We start from the raw sequence: 11,294 nt of genomic DNA on the forward strand, positions 1-11,294 counted from the left end.
GTTTATTTTTTTGGTAGAAATTATTCAAACTTGGCCTTGTACTAGCCAGAATAGGAATACAAATAATTGCAGTAGAATATAACTTGTCCAGACCATTAAGGTTTTGCATTTTACGCAGATGTTAAAACTCGTTACTTTTCATATTCCTGATTAAATAAAAACAAAAATGTTTTGGCGTTGCCTTTTTGTCAGTTTGTCTAAAAGTTACTTTGTCCATATTTTTTAACAATTTTAATGAAAAACGTAAAATGAAGCATGAACAAAAACGAAGCCTAAACATGATATGCAAGAAAAGGAGATAATCCTTTCAATGGAACACTTCACGATTTTAGCTTGTGCAGTATAGTTACCTTTACCTGGAGGTCAAATTGCTTTATCTTAATACTTTCAGTGTGTACGAGATGGAACTTGGATGCATCCTGACACATTTGGACAAAAAGGGAGAGAAATGTGATATTAGTAATCTCAGATTGGCTGGGAAGTCGGCTGCTACACGTTCGATGCAATATACTGGATCAAAGATTGACCTTAGTTTACTGGGGAAATGTAACGGGACAGGTAAATATTTCATCAAAAAGACAGAAAGACTGAAATATAATTAAGATTTTTTTTCTGTCCTTCATTTATTAACTTTATAAGCATTAAGTAAAGAAACAAGATTTGTCCTTTGTTAACATAGGTCATTCATGTGCACATCTGAAAATCACAAGAAAATCTAGTCATGTAGTTAAAATCCATCTGGTGAACAATTATTGGTTCGCCTGATCTGAAGACTTATTTACAGTCGTATAGTTAATCCTTTTTCAATTTCACATTGTGGACTACTTCTCAAAAACTGCTGTGCCCATTTCAGTAAATACAGAAGTGCCACTGACCAACGACTAACAGAATTTTAAAATTGTACGGCTCTAACTACCCAGGAGCCGATTTGGAGAGCCCATAAGGAATTAACTGAATACAGATTCAAAAAATCGTGATCAGATTTTAGTTTTTGCCTGTTGTCTCTTTCTTTAGATTACAATATTGTAAAATTTAAATAACGAAAAATTTGAAAGTGATCAACTAAAAATACAAAATCTTCAATATCAAAAAAACAATTGAAAATCAAATGTGGAAACCTAACCCTCCTGTTTTTATATTATAGTTGAGAAGCTGAACGGATCTATTTGTAAGGACACAAGGAAGCTAATGTTGAAGCTTGTATCACAATGTCTACATGTTCCGTATAATTGGGGTGATTCCACATCAGACAAGTGCATGTGAGTTTAACATATCGTGTGTTTGATTTTTAACATGTTCTTAGATCGAAACGATATGCTTGCATCTTGTTCACTAAGGAGACGCCCCTGATCTTGTTAGGCACATATGGCACTCAAATTAAAATAGTCGTATATCCATTATTTAGCTATGATTCAAATACGACAAACATGATAGAATTGTAACAAAGAAGATATATTCGTTAGAATTCAGAAAAGGCATCGACATGTTTGTAGATGAATTGTTGAAACGGCTTTCAAAACTATCAGCCTTGCGTTCAGTGTAAAACATTACATCAGTAGAACCACTGTCATCCTTATAATTAATGTCTGGTTTCACATTAAAGGATAAGTGTAATATGGCACGAATATAAAAAGTATTGCTTCAATTATGAACAATTTCTGTAGTAAAAATGTGTTTTTTTTGTGTAAAGTAATATAGCTCATCTTCAGTTTGATAATTGTGGTTATTAAGATCCATTGAAAATCAATGACGAGAAGCAAGTTCATGCCTAAATGTTAATGTTTATCTTTGTAGGTCATTTAGGGCTTTCAAGCATTGCGTTCACCAACCCTATATGTATATTACCCATGATGAGATGTGCACTGAGAACCAGATAGCTCAAGCATGGAAGGAAGGACAACACTGGAAAAATGTTATATATCCACATGTGAATGTTACCAAGTGCGATAGCTATAATGATACAGGTAACTTGAACTATTCACGAGTATGCTGTGTCTGTTGTTCTTAGTCCTTCCGTCTGGCGTCAAATATTCATCTTTTAAAGTCATTAGCATGTTGTGATGAATTGTTTAAATGCATGATCTTGACCTACTTCTAAAAGCTTCGACCAAACAAAATTAAACACCCAAAAAGGGATATCGTTATGATATTTGGCCATAAATATGCTGGGATGAAAGACGTTTAGAATTTTGTTTTCAATAGAATGACTATGTCCTACTTTGAAAATAACTTGTGCTATATATTTTTCTTCTGAAATCTTCTTCTCCAGGTTGGCAAGAATGGATTTTATCTAATTTCAATGTTCGATTAAGGGGTATTAGTATGCCAGCGGTTTACAGTTTTAGATTTACTATGGATGGTTTAATCATCATTGAAAATGGATACCAATATATATGGATGTAATTATGAAAGATGGAGTCGTGTTTTCTTTGACACATTTTACATTACAGAAACTAGTGTTTAGTGACGCCACTTGTCTGACAAAATTTCCTTTAACTGAAATGATATAATGCTTTTTTTTAGATTTTTCAGAGTATAGTTCATTCTATGGAGAAGCAATGGTGTATAGTTTCTACGAATCACATGTAGTGAAGAGGATATTTGCCGATGTTGTAAGTATTTCCTTTTAACTCTCTCGACACAAGTTTCATAACATTTTCTATTCTAAAGATTAGTTAGCCTGTCTGCATTCAGACTCAATAAAATCTTGATTGTTTTTGTTTAGGCGGGAGTGGGTAATGTGGTGAATCAAAATATTTTACTTGAAGGCAGTTGAGGTTTGGATAACTATTATGTCTTTGTTTTATCATTTCACTTTAAATCCAATCATTTTGTATTAAAGAGAAATACAAAAAAAGTCTTGTCCAGATAAGGAGTTGCAAATTTGTTCACATTTACCTAATAAAATTGTGGAGTGGTGATGCTGATTTTCTTTCAAATACTGTGTTATTAAAAATTGTAAAATGCATCTATATATGATATCCTTTCTCTATTGAACCTGATCTGAAAAAAAACAATTCTTTGTTAATAGTATGACAAGATGTGCATTTGAATTAAAAACAAAATAAAATTATGCATTTATACTTTGTAGTTGAATAAAGCTTGCAATGAAGTATTTGGTGCTGATTGTGTATCAGACAGTACAGAAGTGTATGATATTAGGTGAGTCTAACTGGCAGGACGCAGGACAAATTATTGAATAAAAAGGCGGACGTTAGATCGCTTTGACACCATCTCTAGTTAATCCAAATTTTGGCAAAGGTTAGAGGTATCAATTCTGTATAAATGAAGAGTATGCCCCATAAAAGCAAAAGGGGAAATGTCTTTTGATTGGCTGTGTACCTTGTTGATTTTTACCAAATTCAGTACAATTGGTCCACTTGTATATCTGACTAGGTACTATTGTGATTATTTGGAGCCTAAGAAGAAATCGTAAGATTAACACCATGGTCTGGAAAAAACAAGAAATATTAAGAAACATTTTCAACTTCTAGTTCCGATAAAAGGAAATCGATGAGCGATACAGGTCCCTTGATGGATCTTTTGTTTTATTACCGGTACGTGAGACAGGGTTGATTGACCTTGTCAAGACGTGCATCTTTCTTAAAAATAATAACCTATTTCTTGCAGTCAAAGCCACACTAGAAGGAAACGACAGGCAGTTCCATCCGTCAATAGCTGGATTGAATACAAGATAGGATATCAATTCCGTCTTCGTCGTTCAATGATAATGAATATGGATTATCAAATGTTCGAATCAAAAATAATGGAATATGCACATCAGGCCAACATCTCTGTTGTCTACGCACGAAGCATCACCGATGAAACAGGTACACGTTTTACTGTTTGAAAGGAATTTTCCATATACTGTAGTTCTAGTTGAACTGGCGCATCTCTTTAACAACAACGCATGAGGTTAATAGCAAGACATAATATCTAAAAAGACCACATTTTGATCGTACTTGCACGAAAAGGCAAACAACCGTCTTTATTTTCTTGTTGACTTATTTATCTGTCAAAATTTGACAAAATGTTGAAAGTGGTATTTCGTAAATTCATGTTGGTGAAAATTAAAGACATCTATATTCTAAGCTTGAATACTCACTGCAGATAAATACTTTTTTTTAAATATATTTGCGGGAAATATGTGCTTTGACGATAGAATTATTGCCCATAACTTACAAGGGTTAAATATGATAAATATTCAAATTGCAATATCCGTTTAAGCATGAGGCCCGAGTTGTAATATTTGGCCTTTGTCTTGCTGCAGTGAGCGACATTATAAACAAGTGAAGGTCTATTCAGTAAATAACTGTGACGACTATTATATTCTATGATTCTTGAAATTAACTACTTCCACCAATATTCTAGATGAGATTGGTTGACTTTTTAGAATCGCTGACAATTTTAAGCGCACCTACCAGAAGGGCAAGTGAGCTTTTGCCATGGCACGACCCCGGTTGTCTGTTAATTGGCCGTCAAATTTCCTATGAACAACTTGGGAATAGAATGACTTTGTTTCATTGTATTGATGACTTGGCAATAAAACATAATGTCCAATTATTTTACAGTTCTTCCAGAATTGAATTGTTCAGACATCCATTCCATCATACTACACTTGAATAACACTTGTAAATCGGTGAATTTCCTGAACACGACAGACACCACAAGTTACTGCAAGTAAGTTAAAATTCTGGGATTTCTAGATGGTTATTTGGTAGAATACTGAAAAGTAGTATATATGTGCAATTAACTGGAAACGTTAATGTTTTTTAAGACTCCAATTTTTTGTTTTGAGAAACTTCGAGAATTTTTCATTCGCAGCAATTTGAAAACAGAAACAAATATATGATCATTTGTTTTTGTTTTTGTTTTTTCTTTTCTTTAATTAATTTCTAAATGACACTTTAACAAAGTGGTTGTGAGCTTATGTAATATTGAATCCTCTGCTGTCTATCCGTCAGGATTTTTTTCTGTTTTTCTTTTTTCTTTTTTGTACAATTTCTTGAAACTGAAATTCCCTTGATTATGATATTTGGTCAGTATGTATTTAGATGGAGGGCTATGAATTTCAAGACTTCCTGATATTTCCTTTCAAAACTACTTGGTACAGAAATATGATACTTGGATATGATGTAGTCTTGCAGTGTGATTGTGATTGTTATTTTCTAATATATTGTGTTGAGGTCAACTTTCACCGAACAATTGCAAAAAGCTATTAATACACATTCGAACCCTGTTTATATATTTGTTAGCATTACTAAAGCTTTGACAAGTCATATCTGAAAAGAAAATCACACCTTGCAAAACTTTTTGAAAATAAGAAAGAATATATAATCAAAACCAGTGTTACGAATATAAAACTTTTGTGGGTTCCTACATGGAATTAAACTGAAGATCTCCCATCGATATACCGTTAATCTGAATAACTAAGTCGGTTGGAACCTATACCCCCTGCAATGAAAAATGAATCATACAAAATGATTCCGCTTAATTAAACACAAATAAAACCTTTGATGATTGTCAGTTTTATATTTAGTGTCATTTAAACATTTGAACAGCTATGGTGCTAAGTGTGTATATGATGCTGACTTTAGAGTGCCGGAGACACCAAGGACAGAAATGATGGTCCTTCAGTTAATGCATTGTAAACCTATCTGACCCATGTGACTTTCATCTTGGTACCTACAAGCCAAATATCAGAACCAAAGGCCTTGTGGAACTTCATACGAGGCACAACACTAGAGGATTCCATTGTTGCTTCTTTGTTTAAAGTTGCTTGCCGTTAATTTTGTTTTGGATATAATTGTAGCACAGTTGGAAAAGAGCACTTGACCAGTTTAAGGCTATTTGAAACAGTCTCAGTTACAGTTAGAACCTGTTGAATATATGATTGAAGAATTCCTGGCATATTTTATTTTATTTAGAAACTACAATCGGACATTGCTGTGCGCCAAATTAGCATTTAGCTGGAAACCGTACATGGGGAAATGTAACGACAGTATGATGGTCTCCACAATCCAAGCCAATCAAGAGAAGTTTACGGAGGCATTTGGTGGAAACTACTCAACTTGTAATGCTTGTAAGTGAAAACAATTCAGAACAATCAAATCCAATTTGCAGAAAATTTTGTGAAATAATTCTGTCTGTTTTGTAGTATTTATAAACAATGCTGACAAATCCTTGCATATTTATTAATTCTTAGATATTTTTCATAAGAGTTTCTGTTTCAGAGTTGAGAATGATAACTAAGGATTTTCATACAACAGAAGGATACCAATTTCTTACATGCCCGTCAAACATTTTGACTTAATTTATTGTGGTACGGGGAGCATTCGTCCATTGGTCAACACTTTGGTTTCCACAAGATAACTTGCTTAAATGTCGTTCAATTTTGATGATGTGCATTATATGTTGACTAAATAAAGTTCGAACTTGAGCAAAATCCACATTAATTAATCAGTAAACTGTGCTCTGATTGGTTGACGGTTTATGCTTGCTACTCATGAAACTTAGTCAATATTTTTAAACACAGTGACAAATGCTAACTTTCCGATAGGCCAACTGTTTCCGAAAAATGATTTACTCAAATATAACAGGAATCTGATGAGACTTTGTCAAAATTTACAATTTGTCTTATAATGGAATATGCCAGTAATTTATAAACAAGAAATGTGTTTGGTTTAAATGGTGAAAGATGAATTGATAATTGGCAAAACAGCTATTTCAGTTTCTATTTTCATGGTTTGAAATACGTTAAAACAGAGGCGAATGCAAATCAGATTTTTAAATGTCATAAAGCATGTATGAAATATTTATGTTCATTGTTTTCTCCTTTCACCACATTCCAGGTATAGTTCTTTACTTTTCTGAGTTACACGGCACAAATGTGGGTTCTTGTCCTTACGTTTCCATATTTTCATATTGACCCATTGATTTCAGGCTTTTCTCCCATTTCAAATGTAGTAGCAAATAAATATCTCTCCTGTTCAAGCCTTCAACATCATTTGTCTAAATAAATAATAATCAAGATGATATGAAAACATACTAAACTGAAGTATCTTAAGGAAGAATGAGTGTTTCTTATTACAATATAGTAGTTCACTCATTATCTACAGAGTAATTGTCCTTTGTTCATTTTGATACCAAATACTGTCTCAGCATTAACCTCTGTACATTTTCCATTTACCAAATTTGCCATACTTAATGTGTCCCTCTTCAGGGCAAACAGTCGCATAAATACTGAAATAGGGTCATGTTTTGATAAGCCATCTTGATATTTGTAGATAAAAACGGTATGGTGTTGTATCAAGACATGAATGGAAATCCTATTGACAACATAACAAACCTTCAGAGTCGCTTACCTTGTGAGAATAATACCATACAGTACATTGCTAAATACAACTGTTACGGTATGTTGGAGAAGAACATGTCCATTGGTGTAATGGAACGGAGCTTAATCAAGAACGACACTTGTGGGTAAGTACTTTATAATGTTTTTGACACCTGGACAGTAAGAATGACTGTAAATACTAAATGAGCACTTCTATCATTTATTATAAGAACCGCCATCAATGGATTGTTCAACAAACAGTTGGTTATAATATTATTAGATCTAAACAATCTGAACACTCACATTTTCTTTTACTTTTATTTTGTGACATTAATGGTGTTTCATGTAGTTTAACTGAAATTCATTTCTTTTTATTGTTGAAAAAATGCTATAAGTATTTCTAGCAGAAAAAGTGAGGGAGGACAGTGTTTGGTACACAGGAACCTTCGGGTCAAGTGTGATAGATACAGTACAATCAGTGTAGCTTACATGATAAACTGATTACCTATGTACCCTGTTTTCGCGGTGAAAAATAGCTGAAGGTTGATGATCAGTCTGTATGTTTAACATTTATTAGGTGGCTGTTGTGTAAAGTTGTAACTCAGATGTTTTCTATCATAACCCAGACAATGCTAGATTGCTCGGTCTTTCAGATAAGACTTTGACAAGAACACTAGACCTGCAACACAGATGTTTCAACACATTGACAGACTTGCTCATTTTTCTGTCATACTGTTGTGTGTTGTATTGTGTGGGTTAACTTTTTAACAGCAGTTCTTCTTTTTTTCTTATGTATGTCATTAACAATATTTCGAGGTAAAAAGTTGAATGGTAGTTAAGTTTTCAGGAGGTCTGCCTAGTGTTGTTGTCCCTGGTGTGTTGTTTCTATAGAACAGAATTTCTTATAGAGGCATGTCATAATGAAATCACTGTTTTCTAGTGGTCAGTATCAATTCATCTGCATCATCTTCGTCACCCTCCAATATTTTGTAATAACCCAGTTTCAGATAGTTTCTTGATTGGACTTTGTTACCTCAAAAAGAAACTATCGACAGCAGTTTAAATGCTCTGAAATGATCAAAGATATATTAAGGTGGTTGATCGTGAGGTGACATCAGTTGTATGTCTGTGTACAATTGATAAAATATGAAACTGAATTAAATGAAATCATACCTATTATCGGGCGTCTCCATTGACTAAGTATGAAGGTAAAAGTTGAACGTTCATGTTGTAGTGCTGCGGCTTGGACGAAGAGCTGTGTGCATAACACAATGCATGATTGGGCAAATACTTCGTGCTACGCTGTTGAAGACGTGTTGAAAATCAACTCAAAGACCATCTTCGGAAAAACTATCCATTTCGAAAACTGTAAGTTATTGAAAAGACTTGAAATGCAATTTGAATTTGGAAGTGAAAAATTTAATCAAAATATATGTTAGCACTATCATAATGTGGATCGAAATACAAATAATTGATTCATATCATTAAAACTATTTGTCATGCGAACACCATCAAATGAGTGATAAACACACACACACCCGACACACCCAAAAAAATAAATGTGCTTTAGGATTATTGACCCAAAGTTGATGGCAATGGCATTCATGCCCTGTATACTGTCTAATTATCAAACATTTAAGTATATGTAAGTATACATATATTAACCATACAAGATAAATTAATCTTCCAATTATAGGCTCAAGTGATGTGTGTAGCAGTTACGGGCAGTTATCAGTTGCCAATAACAACTGGACCAACTGCATGGAGCTACTGATATTTGCTATGACTGAAAACAGGAATTCCAGTACAAGTGTTAACAAGAATGATGCTCATCTAGCTATGTGCAAGTAAGTAAGAAGGCATGAGAAGGCACTTTTTGTGGAAACGCTGACAAACATTTTGTTTTTGCTGAAGGTATATATTTTGGTGTCTCAAAGATCAAAACTTGTCATCCCATCTGACTTTGAGTCATCTCATTGAAATAATTTGTAATGGAAAAATATCTGAGATTCTCTTTATATACCTTCCAAAATTATTTAATCCTGTCCATATTTCCTTCCATCCATAAATATTCCTTGTCACTACTATTTCTGCAAAAGTACTGAGCATATCTTCTATCCTAATTCACCTGGAGAAACCAGATTTGGTATGGAAGTACATCTTGAAATAATGGAGTTTCAAGTACAAAAGAAAGTCACTCAGACCTATGCTTTGACCTTATCATTTGAAAAATAATACATCTGCTTTTTACCCTTTCACTTGAGTAAACAGATTTGTATGCAAGTGTGTCAACAGAACCAGGGGGTTGGGTCTATGATTCTGGTGACATCTCTTGTTGAGGTTGTTTTATGTTGAGACTGATTGGCAGAAAAGATATCCACTTGGCAGCCATTTTAGATTTTGGTATTGTAAGATTGTTATAGCTTTTTTTTCCCCCAAGAAGGCTTGACAGATATTTCTCAAATTTCATATTTAGGTTCCTCTTGGTCCATAATTGTGCATGTTTTATTTTAAGACTGATTAAACAAAAAGATTGCCTCCAGGATTTGTTAAATATTTCCTAGTTTAGTTATATTTGTTTTTTACGTTCTGGCAACTTCTCTTGACTTAAAGCTGACAGTGCAAGTTAAAAAGCATACAATTGAGATTTTTTTTTTTAAGTTTGTTTTTCTGGTTTAGAGATCTTCCCCATCTCTACCTTCTACCGTTTCTAAGGAAGTGCCGACATCTTAATTTGTCCTTACTTGGTAACGAGTATGGGTCTCGCTTGGTATAAAAAGTACATTACCCGTCAAACCGGTTATCATTTGTTCAATATGTGCACAAGGTGACACTAATTTACTATATATAAAGAACACTTGCACGCAACATTTTGTATCAGATCAGTTGAATAAAATTAAAATGGAACACATCAAAAATATCATTTATCTATGAAAAGTGGAAATAGTAGTAAAATACGACCAATTATCTTATGCACAATCCTAAACTCAATTGAAAGCTTTTTAACTTGCACTGTCAGTTTTAATGTAGTTGATACTTACATGCACAAATCAAACTCTAGCGCTATTTTTCAGGAAGTATGTAGGTTCTCTTTGGTCCTTAGTTGTGCATTTTAATATTCTTAATGATTATCAAACTTCTCAAAACATTATTTAATTCATATTAACACAATATTTTACTAGTTCAAGGCTTAAAAGTGATGCAAGGAACACTATACTCCTGCTGCAGGTTATTTTCTGATCGGGAATGGTGGTATACTCCCAGTGTACTGTAAAACTAGACAATGATATGTATAGCAACAACGTTAGAAACAATTGCTGAAGAACAATGTTACTACTCATTACAGGATGTACAACATGAGCATGGAGTGTATAATGAATTCCACACGGACCAAGGGACATAACTGCAGCAGGTCTGCGCTGAAGTGGACCGTACCTGCCATCAGGAATGCTGTTTACAGCAGTGAAATGTCAGAAATCTGGCATCACACCAATGCATCTACATTTGATGCTGACACATGTCCAGGTAAATTGAAAAACAGTGTTGGTTTTCTTTTTAGCCCACCATCATCTGATGGTGGGCTATTCAAATCACCCTGCGTCCGTGATCCGTCGTCCGTCCGTAAACAATTCTTGTTATCTGTATTTCTCAAGAAGTACCAGAGGGATCTTTCTCAAATTTTATATGCAGGTTCCCCTTGTTCCTTAGCTGTGCAGGGCAACTTTTGAGACTGATCGGATAAACAACATGGCCGACAGGCAGCCATCTTTGATTTTGATATTGAAAGTTTGTTATCGCTATTTCTTGGGAAGTATCAGAGGGATCTTTCTCAAATTTTATATGTAGGTTCCCCTTGGACCTTAGCTGTGCAGGGCAACTTTTGAGACTGATCGGATAAACAACATGGCCGACAGGCAGCCATCTTGGATTTTGATATTGAAAGTTTGTTATCGCTATTTCT

At 34.0% G+C, this 11,294-nt stretch overlaps 1 protein-coding gene across 1 annotated transcript in view; it reads left to right on the forward strand.

Moving 5' to 3' along the window:
• Nucleotides 1-11,294, forward strand: part of LOC110448651 — a 150,099-nt gene that overhangs the window by 132,451 nt on the left and 6,354 nt on the right. The window contains exons 48-57 of the mRNA XM_021495017.1: nt 392-558; nt 1,145-1,259; nt 1,795-1,964; nt 2,524-2,612; nt 3,092-3,162; nt 5,928-6,082; nt 7,287-7,479; nt 8,568-8,701; nt 9,030-9,180; nt 10,680-10,858. Of these exons, the coding sequence (XP_021350692.1) occupies nt 392-558; nt 1,145-1,259; nt 1,795-1,964; nt 2,524-2,612; nt 3,092-3,162; nt 5,928-6,082; nt 7,287-7,479; nt 8,568-8,701; nt 9,030-9,180; nt 10,680-10,858 (1,424 nt within the window). The remainder of the gene's footprint in view (nt 1-391; nt 559-1,144; nt 1,260-1,794; nt 1,965-2,523; nt 2,613-3,091; nt 3,163-5,927; nt 6,083-7,286; nt 7,480-8,567; nt 8,702-9,029; nt 9,181-10,679; nt 10,859-11,294) is intronic.

The sequence above is a fragment of the Mizuhopecten yessoensis genome, unplaced genomic scaffold (genome assembly GCF_002113885.1).
Source record: "Mizuhopecten yessoensis strain PY_sf001 unplaced genomic scaffold, ASM211388v2 scaffold4123, whole genome shotgun sequence".
NCBI classification, from domain to species: domain Eukaryota; kingdom Metazoa; phylum Mollusca; class Bivalvia; order Pectinida; family Pectinidae; genus Mizuhopecten; species Mizuhopecten yessoensis.